The sequence below is a fragment of the Crocuta crocuta genome, unplaced genomic scaffold, assembly GCF_008692635.1.
Source record: "Crocuta crocuta isolate KB4526 unplaced genomic scaffold, BGI_CrCroc_1.0 scaffold149, whole genome shotgun sequence".
NCBI classification, from domain to species: Eukaryota; Metazoa; Chordata; class Mammalia; order Carnivora; family Hyaenidae; genus Crocuta; species Crocuta crocuta.
In genome coordinates, this window is record NW_027551561.1 from 6,156,625 (window position 1) to 6,174,334 (window position 17,710).

General features: G+C 41.9%; 1 protein-coding gene across 1 annotated transcript in view; it reads left to right on the forward strand.

Moving 5' to 3' along the window:
• Window positions 1–17,710, forward strand: part of NF1 (neurofibromin 1) — a 200,939-nt gene that overhangs the window by 157,661 nt on the left and 25,568 nt on the right. Inside the window, 11 exon segments of the mRNA XM_077749858.1 lie at window positions 1,424–1,856; window positions 2,431–2,771; window positions 5,094–5,296; window positions 8,921–9,114; window positions 10,095–10,235; window positions 10,410–10,689; window positions 11,083–11,297; window positions 11,537–11,598; window positions 11,743–11,857; window positions 12,619–12,720; window positions 14,442–14,582. Of these exon segments, the coding sequence (XP_077605984.1) occupies window positions 1,424–1,856; window positions 2,431–2,771; window positions 5,094–5,296; window positions 8,921–9,114; window positions 10,095–10,235; window positions 10,410–10,689; window positions 11,083–11,297; window positions 11,537–11,598; window positions 11,743–11,857; window positions 12,619–12,720; window positions 14,442–14,582 (2,227 nt within the window).

Consider the following 17,710-nt stretch of genomic DNA (forward strand, 5'->3'; position numbering starts at 1 on the left):
TTTTCCTCTTTAGAGGCCTCTTTCAGGTCTCTGCATGAGGCACACCAGTCCCTCCTCTTGTCAAATTCAAGGTTTCTCCTGCCCACTTGAGCCTCAGCATCCTCTGTGTTGCTTTCACTGGCTACCCAGTTTGTGTTCATATCTCCCTCTTCTGAACTTTTTCTCTGCTATTCATTTGATAAGTGGTTATGTACGACCTCATACCTTTTCTTTCATCTTAAAATATTTTATTTTGGGGCGCCCGGGTGGCTCCGTCATTTGAGCATCCGACTCGATTTTGGTTCAGGTCATGATCTCAGGCTCTTGGGATCAAGCCCTGTGTCGGGCCCTGTGCACTTGGCATCGGGCCGGCTTGAGATCCTCTCCCTCTACCCCTCCCCCTGCTCATGCATTCTCTCCCTTTCTCTCTCTCAAAAAATTATTTTAAAGTCATTTAACTTATATTTTTATCTTATTTGCTTCCAACAAGATTTGTTTTTTTTTTTTAAACTCTGAGGTAAGTAAGGATCAGAGCCTCGCACTACCAGCGTCATCAAGGATAGAACTTTGGGCCAAGTTAATGCTATTCTCATTTGCAGGTCTAGTAGTGTGTTCTTCAGGGCTTTATGGTGGTCTTTGCCTTGGCTGTTCTCACACTGGTCAGCATTCTTTTGATTTGTAAGCGACCTATGACCTAATGTGGCTTAATCAAAAAAAAAAAAAAAAGGAATTTATTGGCTGACACAACTGAAGAGTCCAGGGATACATGTGATCTCAGGAGAGGGCTTATCTAGGACCCTAGTGAAACGGCTGGGGCCCCAGTCTCTCCCTTCGTCTCTCTGCTCCATTTCTTCAATTTTTAGCAGGCTTTTCCTTCATATGTCAAGATATGAGCTAACAGCTCCCAGGGCAGTGTGTTCCTCTCGTTTATAAACACCAGGAAAGAAGTTGTCTCAATTCCCAACTAAAGCCAAAGTCTTTGAACTGGGCCTCTTTGGCCCTAATTGTCCTGATTTGAGTCATGATCATCGCTGAACCACCGTGGTCTAGGTGGGGTGAACAAATTGACCAAAGCCGTCCAGATCACTCCGGGACCCCAGGGGGTCATTCCCCCCCCAGGCAGTTCACCTGGGAAGTTCCTCGGGCCTTGAGGCAGCCAGCCAGTGTTCACTGCCTTCCCCCGCTTGTCTGCGGTGTGCAAGTTTGTTGTTGCTCAGAAGTTTTTGAATTGGAGACTTGTCTCTTCCGTTTTGCTTCAGCCTTTCTTCCCAACGTCTAAAAAACAAAAAATCTAAGTACGACTTAGACTTTATATAATTGTTTTATATTAGTTTTCACTAGAAAGCTAATCAGAAAATTAAAAGAATGGAATAGATTAGTAGCATCTAATATTTATTCAGAACCCTCTTAACCATCTGTGCCCTCTTTTGGTCACCTGCCTTAGGTTTAAAACTGGTCAGATCAATGGTGATTTGCTGATTTACCACGTCTTGCTGACCTTAAAGCCATATTATGCAAAGCCATATGAAATCGTAGTGGACCTTACTCACACCGGGCCTAGCAATCGCTTTAAAACGGACTTCCTCTCCAAGTGGTTTGTTGTTTTTCCTGGCTTTGCTTACGACAACGTCTCTGCAGTCTACATCTATAACTGTAACTCCTGGGTCAGGGAGTACACCAAGTACCACGAGCGGCTGCTCACGGGCCTCAAAGGCAGCAAGAGGCTCATTTTCATAGACTGTCCTGGGAAGCTGGCTGAGCACATAGAGCACGAGCAACAGAAGCTCCCCGCTGCCACACTGGCCTTAGAAGAGGACCTGAAGGTGTTCCACAATGCTCTCAAGCTGGCGCACAAAGACACCAAGGTCTCTATTAAAGTAAGTGTCACCCCCTGTTAGGTGACTGGCTTCTTAGCTGTCTTGGCTAACCAGGCCATGCTGGCCTCCCTGAAGTGTCCTCGTAGTTGCGTCTTAAACCACTAAGTCCAGGTGAAGGATGCCAAGCTCTCGATCTTCAGGGAGGTCCTCTGGAAGCAGCGAGAGGCGTACGCTTAATTATATTCTGGGTCGGAGTAGAAGCAGGCGGTGCTGTGGAGAGGGCAGTTTGCCAAGGGGTGGGAATGTGTGGAGGGTGGAAGTTACCAAGTGAGGATTCTTCGGATTATTGCATGCTCTTTGCAGAGTGGGAGGCATGAATCAAGGTAAAATCCATAATTGTCCATAGGATTCTTGACCTTTTTAAAAACAAAAAAAATTTTTTAATGTTTTTGGTCCCTCAAGATCATTTATCACAATAACTATTGAACCCATTTGAATATATAGTGGTGGGAACTCTTCCTTCAATGGCAGACATGGTATCTGTTTGGTCTGTCGGTTTATGGATCCTCTTACAACTCTGTAGAATGGGATTTAATGCTTCTTCACCCCACCCTCCCTCACCATCACTTCCCAGGTTGGTTCTACTGCTGTTCAAGTAACCTCAGCAGAGCGAACAAAGGTCCTGGGGCAGTCGGTCTTTCTGAATGACATCTATTACGCTTCAGAAATTGAGGAGATCTGCCTGGTGGACGAGAACCAGTTTACCTTAACCATTGCAAACCAGGGCACCCCGCTCACCTTCATGCACCAGGAGTGCGAAGCCATCGTCCAGTCCATCATTCACATCCGGACGCGCTGGGAGCTGTCGCAGCCCGACTCCATCCCCCAGCACACCAAGATTCGGCCCAAAGATGTCCCTGGGACACTGCTTAATATTGCATTACTTAATTTAGGCAGCTCGGACCCTAGTTTACGGTAGGTTTTTTTTTTTTTTTAATTCAGCTTTATTCAGGGTTTGTTGCTTTTAGAATGAATCTGCTTAATAAGCTTTTAAAACCACCTTTACCTTAATACTCTAAACTGTAAGGTATGTTGTGTGGGGAGCCGGCGTGACCTCATCAGCTTGCGGGCTGCCCACGTGGACTGCGGACTTCTGAACGGGGTGATTCACACCAAACCAGTATATGGTCTTTCTCCAGGAAACTTTCATCTGAGACAGACCACATAGCAGTTTTGTTGCTTGGGTTTTTTTCCCCCCCCCCCAAAAAAAGCCTCTTTTTAAAAAAAGTCTGCTTCTAAGTTCCTTGTCCTCTAAATCTTCTAAGTGTGTTTTCCCCTGTTCAAAAGTGTATCACTATTAAGTTTCCTCACAGTCAAATTAGATTATCATTGTTTGACAAAGGAGGGCTTAATGTTCAAGAACTCAAACAGTAACTCTGCATACTCTCCACCTGTGTGACTTTGTAAAACTTCGGAAAGACGTCCTAAGACTAATACAGATGTCATCTGACCGAGTATAATCGGCTCTGTTTAGGCTTAACAATCTGAACATGAATGAGGACCGGCATGGCCCATGGGTCAGTAGATTTGGTTTAAGTCTAGACCTGTACTATGTATGACTTTGGGCAAGCTCCTAAAGTACCCTGAGCTCTAGTTTCCTCATTTTCAAAATAAAGGTAACAGTGCCTTCCCTATTATATACCTGCAAAGGTTTAACAAATAGGATGTGCAGCGGTCTATTTTAGCATCTACCAAACAGTTTGGGCTCAGTAAGTATGACCGTCGCCTGGGCCCCCACCCCCACCCCCCGCCCGTGTCTCTTTGCACTTTTTCCCTCCTTTCTCCCCTCTGCTTTTCATGGTAGGATAATTCTTTGTCCCAGGTTCCTTGGGACTGTCAGGATTTTTACAGATGTAAATTCTTAGCTCCAGAAAATCTTCCTAGGGTATATTACAGCCAAGTTTTATAAGTGGGCCTTTTAGGATTCCTGATTCTTAAATAAAGAGGGGGGAAAATCAAAATTTCTTTACCTAGATGGGGCTTTTGGAGTCCACGAACTCTCAGAAACTATACATAAAGCTGTGTGTATGCTTACCTTTCATTATCTGCAGGGAGCCCGTGACACCTACCCCCAGTCTGAGAAGGCCCCATTCTTTGTAGCTGCTGAAAATGTACAAGAATAAAGTCAGTGTCAAAATAATAGAACTCTGAATTCCTAGGAATTAGTAAGAGATACATAAACTTAGAAACAATATGAACATTCTCATTTTAGGAAAACAGAGCTACAAAGTCTGCCTTTAATTTCTAAATCAGAGTTCCTCATTGAAGAATGCTAACATCTTCTCACAGTTATGAGCTTGAATGAACCTGCATTCTCTTCTGAAATAAAGTGAGCTGACAGCTTCTGCTTTTTGCTGAAGCAGGTCATTCCAGAGAAGAAGCCTTTAGGCTGATTCAAATTTCAGTGCCTTTCCCTCCCCATATGGTTGTTGCGTTTATATAGTAGCATGATGAAAGTTCATAGGTCAGGAACACCTGAAATTTACTGAGCAAACTATTTCTCTTGCTGGATAGGGGGAGGAAATGAAAATTTGAAAATGGAGTGTGAGCTTTTTGACCTGTCTCCTAATTTGCTTAAGTATATTTTCCGACAGTTAGAAGAGAGGTTTTGTTTCTAATGGAACCTGGATATATTTATTTTGTCTTCAGTGGTGATGTGTGATGGAAGGAAAAATGGGGGGACTTAATTATATTAAATTGGTTTTTGACCCCCCAGTTTGTAGTATGTATTGTAGGACACCCAGAAAGAAATTTAGTAGTGCTGATGAAAGATTTTCACATTTTAATTGGATGAGGGGCCATCTCGTTTCTCTTCTTAGGACCCCCATTATAAATGAATCTGATGGGAGGGAAGCCACAACTTGAGTTTGGCGCTTCACTGAATATATGAGGAGTCTTATTCTACTTGTTTCTGTTGATCCACCTTAGGGCCATAAATCCTGCCTACTTTATATCCCAGTGAAATCTCTTTTAGGATGGTCTTATACTTACCTGTCACAGGAACCTTGTAGTGCTCTTCTGGTTATATCAAGAACTTCCCTTAAAAGGAGCCCATAAATGATCAAGGGGTATTTTGTGTTTACCAGAGAATCATAACATCTGGTCCCTAATAGGTCGTAAAATTTAAAAATAGTTGATTATGCTCTGCGATAGAATTGTAAGTTGTATGTTGTGGAAAAAAATTGGAATTATAAGAAAAAATAAGTTTTAAACAACTGCATTTGTGTTTTCTCCTAGGTCAGCTGCCTATAATCTTCTCTGTGCCTTAACTTGTACCTTTAATTTGAAAATCGAGGGCCAGTTACTAGAGACGTCAGGTTTATGCATCCCTGCCAACAACACCCTCTTTATTGTCTCTATTAGTAAGACCCTGGCAGCCAACGAGCCACATCTCACCTTAGAATTTTTGGAAGAGTGTATTTCTGGATTTAGCAAATCTAGTAAGTAATAATTTTCTGTAATACTAACAACGATTCTAAGAAGAGTCCAAGAAAACCCTTTCATTGCAGAATTTGCCAGTGAAATCATCATTGATTTTTATTTTTAGTTTTTTACCTTTTCTCATTTTTCATCGACACCTACCTGAGGGAACTCTCCAGCACTGCCTGGTAGACAACCTTGAGGAATCTGCCAGAATTCTGGCCATAAACGCAGGGTGGCGAGATTCTGATACCTTCCATGTCTCTGGAGCCACGTACAGAGTAGTCTTTGCCTGGCTCCGGTTTAATTGGCTTCAGGATTTGCCTTCTTAGCTGATTGTTCCAAATGAGGGAGGCGTCCATGTCATCCCCTTCATTTTAAAGAAAGAGTCCTGTTCTCTTTCCTTCAGGTTGTCTTTCAGCTGTGATTTTAGTGTTCATGTACAGTCCTGGAAAACACAGTGGCACAGAATACATAGTCAACTCCTGACTTAATAAGTCTTACAGGGGCGGGGTACCTGGGTGGCTCAGTTGGTTGAACGTCTGACTTGGGCTCAGGTCATGATCTCACGGTTCGTGGGTTCAAGCCTCACGTCGGGCTCTGTGCTGACACTAGCTCAGAGCTTGGAGCCTGCTTCAGAGTCTGTGTCTCCCTCTCTTTCTGACCCTCCCCTGCTCACGCTGTCTGTCTCTCTGTCTCTCTGTCTCTCTCAAAAATAAATAAAACATTAAAGAAAAAATAAGTCTTACGGGGCGCCTGGGTGGCTTATTCGGTTGTGTCCAACTTCAGCTCAAGTCATGACCTCCCAGTTCGTGGGTTTGAGCCCCACATCAGGCTCTGTGCTGACATCTTGGAGTCTGGAGCCTGCTTTAAATTCTGTGTGCCCCTCTCTGTCTACCCTCCCCCCCATAATAAAGATTTTTTTTTTAATTTTAATAAGTCTTATAAATTTCACATCCACTCTTTCCACTCACTCATTGTCATACCCTGTATTAGTATACATGTTGCTTTTCTTCCAGTTTATTTCCCAACATTTTCCTCCCTTTCTCTCTCCATAATACATAGACTTTTTTTCTGCATTCAAACCTATTTCTTGATTTCTCAGGTCATTGAAAACTTTGACAATTCATCAAGACAAGATCACTATATGTATTTACTTAATAAGAGATATAGGAATATAACTTTAGGAAGAGAATGTGTTAAGACTGACAAGAAAAGCATAAAGCCTTTTTAAGAAATATTAGTATTATAAAAAAAGATTTGAGTGAGTGAAGAAGCATATTGTGTTCCTGGATAAACAGTTGTTCCCAGATTATGATAAATTCAGTGCAATCCCACCAAAACAGCTACAGGATTTAAGGATTAAGAAGGGGCAGACCTGAAAACGATTATAAATTTCACCTGAAAGGTCAAGACTAGGTAAGAAAGTATTGAAAGAACCTGAGAGACACTTGGTGTTGCAGACATCTGGACACTTACTGGGAGGTGTTCAAGAGTCAGCCATCAGATCAGTTTAAGGGAAACAGATTGAGAAAGAAGCATCACAAACTGATGGGGGGAGGCTAAATCATGTAAGCACTGAGATGGGGAGATGCACTAAAGTGGGTCTCAATCTTCACCCTAAACTACAGGATACCAGAATAAGTTCTAGTTATGTTGAAGAATTAAATATAAAAACTGGAACCATGGGGGTGTGCCTGAGTGGCTCAGTCAGTTAAGCACCCAACTCTTCATTTCGGTTCAGGTCACGATCTCATGGTTTGTGGGTTTGAACCCCATGTCGGGCTCTGTACTGCCAGTGTGGAGCCTGCCTGGGATTACTTCTCTCTCTCTCTCTCTCTCTCGCTCGCTCGCTCGCTCTCCCCCCCCTTGCCCCTCCCCTTCTCTCTCTCTCTCTAAATAAATAAATAAATAAACTTTAAAAATTATGTAAAAACTGGAACCATTAAAAAAGAAGAATATTTAACAGCTTTCTGGGTGATGAAGAACTTCTGAAGGAAAAAAATGGTAGATGGAAACCAAGGAATAGGTGAACATAAATGACCACATAAAACTTCAAAACATCTCTATTTCCAAAACAGAAACACCAGTAAAAGATAATAAAAAACCAGGAAATAGGCTTGTAGCAAATATGAGAAAAGATTAATACTTTTAATCATGAAGAGTTCTTACAGATTAATAAGAAACAGATCGACAACAGTAGCATGCAGGTCGTGCTAAAAAAGAGTGTAGTTTAAGAAATTCACTAATAAAATCAAAGAAATACAAACAAAGAATAGTAAGATAACGTTCAGTTATCAAATTGGCAAAGGATCTTGTTCATTTTAATTCAGTGTTGGCAGTCTGTGGACTTGTGACCAGGGGCAGTTTTTTGAGAAAGCTGTTGGGACATAGATATCAAGACTCTTAGGAAATGTTCGTACCTTTTGGCCTCATGGTCCCATCTCTTAGAATTTGTCCTAAGGAATTAAGGTTCAGGTGTTTATTATAGCATTTCTTCTTATTTACGTTTTTAAAATTGAGGCCTGTCCTACCATTCATGTGCCCAAATCTTAAGTGAACAGCTTGATGACCTTTTACATGTGAATACATCACAAAATCATCACCCAGATCAAGATACAGGACATTTCCAGCATCTAGAAGTCTCCTCTCAGTCGGTACCATCCCCTCACAAAGAGTAGCCACTCTTAGGACCTCTACTGCCATAGATTTATTTTGCCTACTTTGGAACTTCACATAACATTATTTATAATAGCAAAACAGTGGAACAGTCTAAAGGGCAAACAATAAAGAACTAATTAAATTGTCAGATTTCCATGTGGTGGAATAATATGAAATCATTAAGAATGTTTTGGTACAGAATTTCAGTTTGAGAAGATGAACAAATTCTGGCAATGGAGACCAGAGATAGTTGTACAATGATGTACGTAAGGCCGCTGAGCTGTGCACTTAAAGATGGCGAGTTTTATGCCATGTATATTTTACCACGATTTAAAAAAAAAAAAAAAAAAAAATTTGGAGGGCTCTAGATAAAGCTATATGGAGGAGTTTGTTGGTCTTTTCCTAAGTCTGAAGTTATCTCAAAATAGTTCAAAAATGTTTTTGGAGAATTTTTAATGATGAATAGTAATCTCAGTATAACATGTGGTGAAGAAAATATTCAAAACCTACTACATGTACAGCATAGTCGCCATTTTTGTGGCAGACGTGGGATGGGTTTTATGTGCCTGTGCACACATAATGTACCTCATCTCTACATAGCTTTGAAAGCCTGGGGAGAGGGAGATTAATCTCAGCTTCATTTTTGTGGTGATACTCTCCTTTTACTTAACTTTCTAGGATTGCCACATACTCCTTTTACAATTACAATAAAACTTAATAAAAATTTTAGCTAAAAGAGAAGTTATTAAGGGGGAGAAAAATAAGACAAACTCTTTCAAACATTGTCAATTGGCTTTTCAGATTACTTTCTTCATGGCTTGTTCTCCTCATCTCTCTCTTTAACATGTTGGCCAAATCTGTTTTGTCCAGGCCATCACCTAGGTAATGATCTTTACCTTTTACCTGCTTTCTCCCAATCCCTTATTTTTATCATTGATGTCATTTTCACGGGCCCTCTATGCTAATAGTGTATTTTTCCCCAGGTATTGAACTGAAACATCTCTGTTTGGAATACATGACTCCCTGGCTGTCCAACCTCGTCCGTTTTTGTAAGCACAATGATGATGCCAAACGACAAAGAGTTACCGCCATTCTCGATAAGCTCATAACAATGACTATAAATGAGAAACAGATGTACCCATCTATTCAAGCCAAAATCTGGGGGAGCCTTGGGCAGGTATTGAGTTTGCTAAAATATTTAAATGTCTAGTACCTCCGTGATGCAGATATTAATCCAGTACCCCCTTCATGCAGAACCTTGTGCTAGGCATTAGGGATAAAGCTGTAGGAAAGACAGTCCCCTCTTTCAAGAGGCATGATTCATTCCTCTCCTTCCCTTCCTCCCTCCCTCCCTCTCTCTCTCTCTCACCTGATTCTTGATCCGGTTCAGAATTGTAGATGTCTAATGCATGTTTCAGAGCCAGAAAAAAAAAACTAGTTATTTTAGTACTCTTTTCCATGACCTAACTCTATAGAATTCAACCGTAAAAATCCAGTGTTGTTTCTAGTAAACAGTGCTGTGTAACACATTCTAGTACCTTTCACCCCAGAGGTGTCGGTAGATGTTTGTCAGTTGGTGTTATTTAGGACACTTGCTTTCACGTGTAGTTCTCTCACAAGAACACCAGTATTAAAATATAGAATACAGTGTAATGTTTTTCTTTTTATCTGACAAGAATTACGCACAGCATTTCTTCAAAGTAATCACTTAAGCAATCCCCTTACTCAAAAAATGCTGCGAATCCTCCAAATAATTTGAAATGGCTTTGGAGCTGGTTTTAGAGCTCTATAAAACATCTCAGTGCTTGATAGCATTTCCTATATCTTAAAATAATTGTATCTTATGTTAACCACACATTACTGTCTTAGGAGACAACAGAGGTGCTTTGCTAATGGATGAAAATAATACACGTGGAAATTTAAAATTTTTGCATGACACTCTCTTTGTCTCTGAAGGAGTTGAGTGAATATCCCTTTGGATATTTAATGGTAAATTACATTTACTGACAGGTCTCTAAGTAAAACCCAGTATTTTGGAGGCCTCGGGGACGGTAGAAGTTTCATGTTGATTGGGCCGCTGCTTGCAGTATTTTTAAATTAAAAATTAAGTTGGCAGAATGAATGGCTAAAACACATTATTTCTCCCCCTTCCACTAGATTACAGATCTCCTTGACGTCGTTCTAGACAGTTTCATCAAAACCAGTGCAACAGGTGGCTTGGGATCAATAAAAGCCGAGGTGATGGCAGATACTGCTGTAGCTTTGGCTTCTGGAAATGTGAAATTGGTTTCGAGCAAGGTAATCAATTTTTCCTCTGCCTTCTGGACCGTGGCATGGTGTGTCTGTTTTTATTACCAGGAGGTTTTGGGTATGGTAACCAGTCATTTTAGAATTAAACTGGCATTTTTTGTGATAAAGCTTTTTTTTTTTTTTTAAAGCCCCTACGTCTCTTAAAATTCTATTTCTTTACAGGTTATTGGAAGGATGTGCAAAATAATTGACAAGACGTGCTTGTCTCCAACTCCCACCTTAGAACAACATCTCATGTGGGACGATATCGCCATCCTAGCACGCTACATGCTGATGCTGTCCTTCAACAATTCCCTTGATGTGGCCGCTCATCTCCCCTACCTCTTCCACGTCGTCACTTTCTTAGTAGCCACGGGGCCGCTCTCCCTCAGAGCTTCCACGCACGGACTGGTCATTAATATCATTCACTCCCTGTGTACTTGCTCACAGCTGCATTTTAGTGGTGAGTTCCCAGAAAGTACTTGGTGTGTTGTGATTCCCCTCTCCACTCTACATACATAGCCTGGTTGGCATAAAGTATCTTACTCATTATTATGTTAATTTCATTCCATTTCACACTCTAGCCAGGACTGTGTGTGTGTATGTTTGTCCGGTCGAATCTGGTAGCTATCCCAGAAGCTCCTCAGCCCAGTTGATGGGGTGGCAGTGCTAGCTGGCATGTGTAGAGAAGTGGAGCTAAAGCAGTGGGCATCGGGATCATGTGTCTAGATGCTGTAGGAAGCACGGTTATGTAATTTTGATCCGATACTCAACTTCTTTAAATTCCGAGTGAAATTTGGCACTTGAGAAAGTTAGCATCGTTAAAGTCTTCACTTGTTCGTTTTCTCTTTTACAGAAGAGACCAAGCAAGTTTTGAGACTCAGCTTGACGGAGTTCTCCTTACCCAAGTTTTACTTGCTGTTTGGCATTAGCAAAGTCAAGTCGGCTGCCGTCATCGCCTTCCGCTCGAGTTACCGGGACAGGTCGTTCTCTCCCGGCTCCTATGAGAGGGAGACATTTGCTTTGACCTCCTTGGAAACAGTCACAGAAGCTTTGTTGGAGATCATGGAGGTACATTAGGCAAAACGATAAGAAACTAAGGTTATGTTTTTAATCCACTAGGACTGTAAAGAAGAAATACTAGTTCTGCTATTTTATGCTTACTGCTTAAATAAAAACACTCCCATGGACGGTGTTTATTGGTAATATAGATATATGTATCCCTTATTTAATGACAGTATAATAAGCATTATTTAATGATTAGTACACATTTATGTGCATAAGTCTATTTAGAGTATCCTTTTTTTAAGGCATGCATGAGAGATATTCCAACTTGCAAGTGGCTGGACCAGTGGACAGAACTAGCTCAGAGGTATGTCCCAAATAAATTTAAGTTGTATAACTTACGGGTATTGTTGAAAAGGTCAGCATTACTGCATAATCGACATTTTAACTGATTATATAGTATGTACACACACAAAGGTTTTAATAGGCTTTTTGGGTCTTTTCATTGCAGATTCGCATTCCAATATAATCCGTCCCTGCAACCGCGAGCTCTTGTTGTCTTTGGCTGTATTAGCAAGCGTGTGTCTCACGGGCAGATAAAGCAGATTATCCGTATTCTTAGCAAGGTACATGTCTCTCCCTCCTCCAAATATCTGTGTTTCTCAAGTTGGGAAGTGTGGCTTGCACTTTTCTCAGGGGCATCTAAATTTGAAGATGATAAAATGCCTTGCCTGTTGCTTGGTTTTTTGTGTTTTGTTTTTTAAATTTTTTTAATGTTTATTTATTTATTTTGAGAGAGAGAGAGTGGGAGGGGCAGAGAGAGAGAAGCCCAAGCAGGCTTCACACTGTCAGCGTAGAGCCCAACACGGGTCTTGAACCTGTGAACCATGAGATCATGCCCTGAGCTGAAATCAAGAGTCAGATGCTTGACTGACTGAGCCACCCAGGTGCTCCTGCATGTTGCTTGTTAAACCTTTAAACCTTTAAACAGTGGATTTGGTTATTTTCTTCACTGCAATTCTTTGAAGTGAAGAAACCTTTCTGAAGAAGATACCTTAAGAGAAAATATGTATTGTCTCTTTTGCTAATCCGCTTAGTATTTTTATCAGTTTTCAAAGCATTTAACTATATGGTAGAAATCGCCTTCTGTAAAATTACGTAATTTGTAATAACATAATATTGCACAACATATTGTATTGGAATATAATATAGAAATATTTAGAAATGAAAACCCAAATGATCTAGCTACCAAGAATACCACAGCATTGGAAATCATTCTCGCACTTATTAACCAAGGAATTGTTCCTGAACTGATTCTGAGATTCAGTTTAGGAGTTCATGTTTTATTTCAATGAAAGTAAAATTTAAAATTCTGTTTCCCTAAAAGGCACTTGAGAGTTGCTTAAAAGGACCTGATACTTACAACAGTCAAGTTCTGATAGAAGCCACAGTAATAGCGCTAACCAAATTACAGCCGCTCCTCAATAAGGTAATTACTGCACAGAACCAGCCCCTTCAGCTTGGGCATTGGTGTTAAATGGTGTTTTATTTTGTGTCAGAGTTCAGGAAATAAGTTGGGCTGAGAAGAAGTTACAAAGAAGAGGCGATAGTTAAAGCAGAGCTTCCTGTCTTTAAATTTAGTTGTTTGTGGAATTTACACTAGAGGAAGTAAGGATGCAGAGGATGTTCTCACGTGCTTGTAAGTTTTCATCTCATCGGTGCCTAAAGGAAGACAGGTGTAGACTCTGAACTCTTTTGTCTGAAAAGTGCTTTGAGCACCTGCTATGTGCCAAGTACCATTTTAGATGCTAGAGATGTGGGACCCGAACAAAACCAATACCAATTCCCGGCCCTCATGGAGCTACATCCTGGGGCGAGTGTGGGAGTTGGGGGAGTGAGGAGATAATAAAATAAGTAAGATAGTAGGTCACGGTCATTACCAGGGAGAAATGTAAAGCTGGGTGAAGTGTACCTTATCATCAAAGGAGTTTGGAGGCTAAAGAAATCAAAGGATCCGACCACCAATTGAGGACGGGCTGAGCTTATCCCGGCTTCGTGACCTGGAGCAGGCCGCTCCACGTATCTGGACATCCTATTTCCACATCGATAAAATGAATAAACTAGACTAGGTGACGGCAGAGCGTTATTTCCCAGTCCTAAGGTGGTGTGCCTGTATGAACTGAGTACAGAGATATGTGAGATTTGAGGGAGGTTACACAGAAGCAATACCCATGTTCTCCTCCCATTAGTCGTACGTTCTACAGACGTATCATCTAATCCTGAAGTACACAAAATGGCTCTCTCATCCTCATCTTCTAAGTTAAAACGAGGCTCAGAAGGCCTAAGTGACTTGCCCAAGGTCACATACCTAGTAAGACAGAACCATGATTCTCTTCCAAGGCTGCCTCACCCTAAAGGGTGTATTTTCCCACATGCCACACTGCTAAATAAGGGCTCCCCGAAATCAGTATCTTTGATTCATAACAGCAGGAGGTACGGGCGACAAGAAAATTAAAAGGATAGAATCTACACTAAAGTTAAAGAGACAGCAGGAGTTAGTGTAGAGAAGGGGAAAAAGCCTTGTTCGGCCAACCATGCAGCAGAAGGGTCATACCAGCGTGCTGGGACGACGAAGGATGGTGGGCAGAACATTCTAGTATGGAGAAACTGCAGGAGAGTGGAGGGAGGGAGGATTGTAAAGTTTGGATAGAACTAATCTAACATTCAAGATTCTCCAGAAAGGAGTTTGGAAATGTGCCTGTACGTTCGCGAGCAGATAAGTAATACGACAAAAGGCAGGCTTAGAAGGGCTCTTCTGGGTGCGGTGGGCACTGCCGATTGGAGCAGGGCAAGACCAGAGGCGGAAAAGAATCCACATTTCCAGTAGAGAAGGTTGGCGAAGGACAGAGTCATTGGCCATAGCAGATACTGAAGAGACTACTTTGCAAGGATTAACGAGGGTTGGCCACCAGAGTTTGGAATCAAAGAACAGGGAGAAACGAAAGGAGGGTTCAGGTTCCCAGGCCGGGCAGCCACGTCTCTAGCTGCCCACGTGCGGGAGAAGCGGGCTCACCCGTACCTGTCCCTCCCCCCAAGGACAAAGCGTGCGTACTTTGGGCGTGAATGTGCCTTGTTTTATACTGCAATGTGTTTTGATCGAGACCGTTCTGGAGTTCATCTCACTAATCTGGGACGCGTGGCCTTTGCCAGGACTCCCCTCTGCACAAAGCCCTCTTCTGGGTGGCGGTGGCCGTGCTCCAGCTCGACGAGGTGAGCTTGTACTCAGCAGGCTCCGCGCTCCTGGAGCAGAACCTGCACACCTTAGACAGTCTGCGCATATTCAATGACAAGGTAGGCGGGCCTGCGTCGGGCGCCCCTAGCGTACGCACACCGAGAATGCCTCTCTTTTATTGTTGTCTTTTTAAAATCGGAAGAGGTTCAGAACTTCCATATGAATTTCTTTAATGCAACTTACTGTGAGTATAGTCTCTTTACAGCTCATAAAAAACTGAACTTCTGTATGTAAAACTAGCAGAAAACAATACTCACCCAATACTGGTAAACAGAATAGGGATGAAAAATACTGAGTAGTGGGACACCTGGGTGGCTCGGTCCGTTGAGCACCTGACTTCGGCTCAGGTCACGACTGGTTCATGGGTTCCAGCCCCTGGCAGTGCAGAGCCTGCTTGGGATTCTCTCTCCCTCTCTCTGCCCCTCCTTGGCTCATGAGCACACACACCCTCTCTCCCCTCCTCTCTCTAAAGAAAGAAACTTAAAAACTATACATATATATATTGAGGGTCCCCTGGGTGGCTCAGTCAGTTAAGCTTCTGACTCTTGAGTTCAGCTCAGGGGCTCAGGTCATGATCTCACAGTTGGTGGGTTCGAGCCTGCGTAGGGCTCTGTGCTGTGCTGACCAAGCTGAGCCTGCTTGGGATTCTCTCTCCCTCTCTCTCTCTCTCTCTCTCTGCCCCTCCCCTACACTCACTCACTCTCTCTTTGTCTCAAAAATAGATAAATATTTTTCAAAAATCTATTGAGTAGGGGCACCTGGGTGGCTCAGTTGGTTGAGCATCTGACTTCAGGTCATGATCTCAGAGTTCATGGGTTCAAGCCCCTGCATCAGGCTCTCTGCTGTCAACACAGAACCCGCTTCAGATCCTCTGCCTCCCTAGCTCTCTGCCCCACCCCCACTTGCAGTATCTCTCTCAAAAATAAACATTTAAAAAAATTGAGTAGTAATAGCAGCTGCCATGCTAGGCTGTATGCCATGCTGTCCTATGCACTGTACTACATACTACAGTCATTATTTGTGATTTCATGGCCCAGTGGTTAGCATTCTCTCTCTCCCATTTCACATATGAAGCCATAATCTAAAAATAAGCTTATTTTTTATTGAATAATGGCACTTAACGAAAAAATAGGGTGGAGAGTCTAAAGGACACTTTTGGGTACTTAATTACACTAGTTTTTTGTTTTGCCTAATCCCACTGTGAAACATACCATTAGCGCCCTTCTTAATGTTTGTCAACCTTGACGGTGGTTGGAGTTTGGCTCACAGAGTATAGAGGAAGGGATAGAACAGTGTGAAATGTTGTGCCTTTTGTCTTCGGAGAAAAATGGGACGCGTCTAGGAGAAGGAAGAGAGGAGTTGTTGTTGTTAAGATAAGTACATGTTTATAAGCAGAGGTTTACTTGAAGTAGCTTGAACAAAGCTGTGAGTAGGAAAAAACCGGAGAACGGGAGCAGGGTTTTAAGGGTGAAGATACTGTGTCAGCAGTCGGCCAGGTGTGGTGTAGACTCGGAACGGCTACCTTGAAGTTTATCCCTCAAACCTCCATTTCACAAAATACAAGAGAAAACAGAAGCGAAAGGACTTGTCCGTGTTGGCACCTCTGCAGGACCAGGGCCCCCCTTCCGGAACCCCCACTGCTCTTTCTGGGCCTGTCTTCAGGCGGTGGAGGCCAGAGAGACGCCATCTGTTGGCTGATTGTATGGATATAAACATATTTGTAAATGAAATGTTCCCCTAGGCGTATCTGTCTCAGTATTTTCATCGCCGGAGCACTCCATTAGCAGGAGCTAATATTGACTTCGGTGTCCCCAGGATACTAGGAATCGGAGTTAATAAAGCTTAGTAAACGTTGCCGGCAGGTAGGATGAATAAGGTCTGAGGGTCTGTTGTATAACACGGTGACTACAATTGGGAACACTGTATTGTGTAATTGACATTTGCTAAGAGTAGAACTGAAAGTTCTGCATTTAATGATTTAATGTTCTCCCCAAAAGCAGGGCTGTAAATATGTGACATGATGGATGTGTTCATTAACTTGATGGGGTAAATCCTGTCACAGTGTAAACGTGTATCAAATCAGCATGTTGTACGCTTTAAATATCTTAGAATTTTACCAGTTATACCTCAATAAAGCTGGAAAAAATAAATTGTACATGTAGCAGGTTAATAGGTAATCATACTTTATATAGTATTCTGCAACTTCCTTTTTTATTTAACACAAAGTGAACATCTTTCTAAGCATACACACATACACGCATTCACGTATACATGTTTCTGTGTGTGTGCGTAATTCTTTCACATGCCTGCAGAATACTTTACAGTATGTGCGTGAGCCACCATTTTTCAGCCGTTTGCCCATTAGTGAACAATCGATTTGTTTCTGTCTTTTCTTCTTTCCTGTTATAAACAGTGCTACTCTAAACATCTCTCTACATTTGTTTTATTTTTTTTTCATTTTTTTGAGTTTTTTTTTTTTTTTACAAATAGTTTATTGTCAAATTAGTTTCCANTTGTTTTAAATACTCCTGTTTTTCTTTCTTTGAAATAGAAATCTAGATAACCTGAGCATGACCCAAAATACCTTCAGTTGTTGGCTTTTAAAAATCTCTGTTCAGGAAAGGGAAGGAAAATTAGGATAAAAACAGAGAGGGAGGCAAACTATAGGGACTCTTCAATACAGAGAAAACAAACCAACAGTTGCCGGAGAGGTGTGGTGCGGAGGATGGGCTAAGTGGGCGATGGGCATGAAGGAGGGCACTTGCTGGGATGAGCACTGGGTGTTAGATGTATTTGATAAATCCCTAACTTCTACTCCTGAAACTATTATTACAGTATATGTTAAGTAACTTGGATTTAAATAAAATTAAAAATCAAAAAAAGAACAAAAAAAAAATCTCTGTTCATGATGGCGCTTTAATTTTTATTTATTTTTCGGTTTTTGGGGTTTTTTTTAAGTTTATTTTTTTGGGAAAGAGAGTGCACAAGCAGGGGAGGGGCAGAGTGAGAGGGGGACATAACACATGAAGCGGGCTCCGCGTTGACAGCAGAAATCCTGATGTGGGGCTCGAACTCACAAAGCATGAGATCATGACCCAAGCTGGAGTCAGAAGCTTCAGTGACGGAGCTACTCAGGTGCCCCTCCCTAGGCTTTTTTTTTTTTTTTTTTTTTTAAAAAAAATTCTGG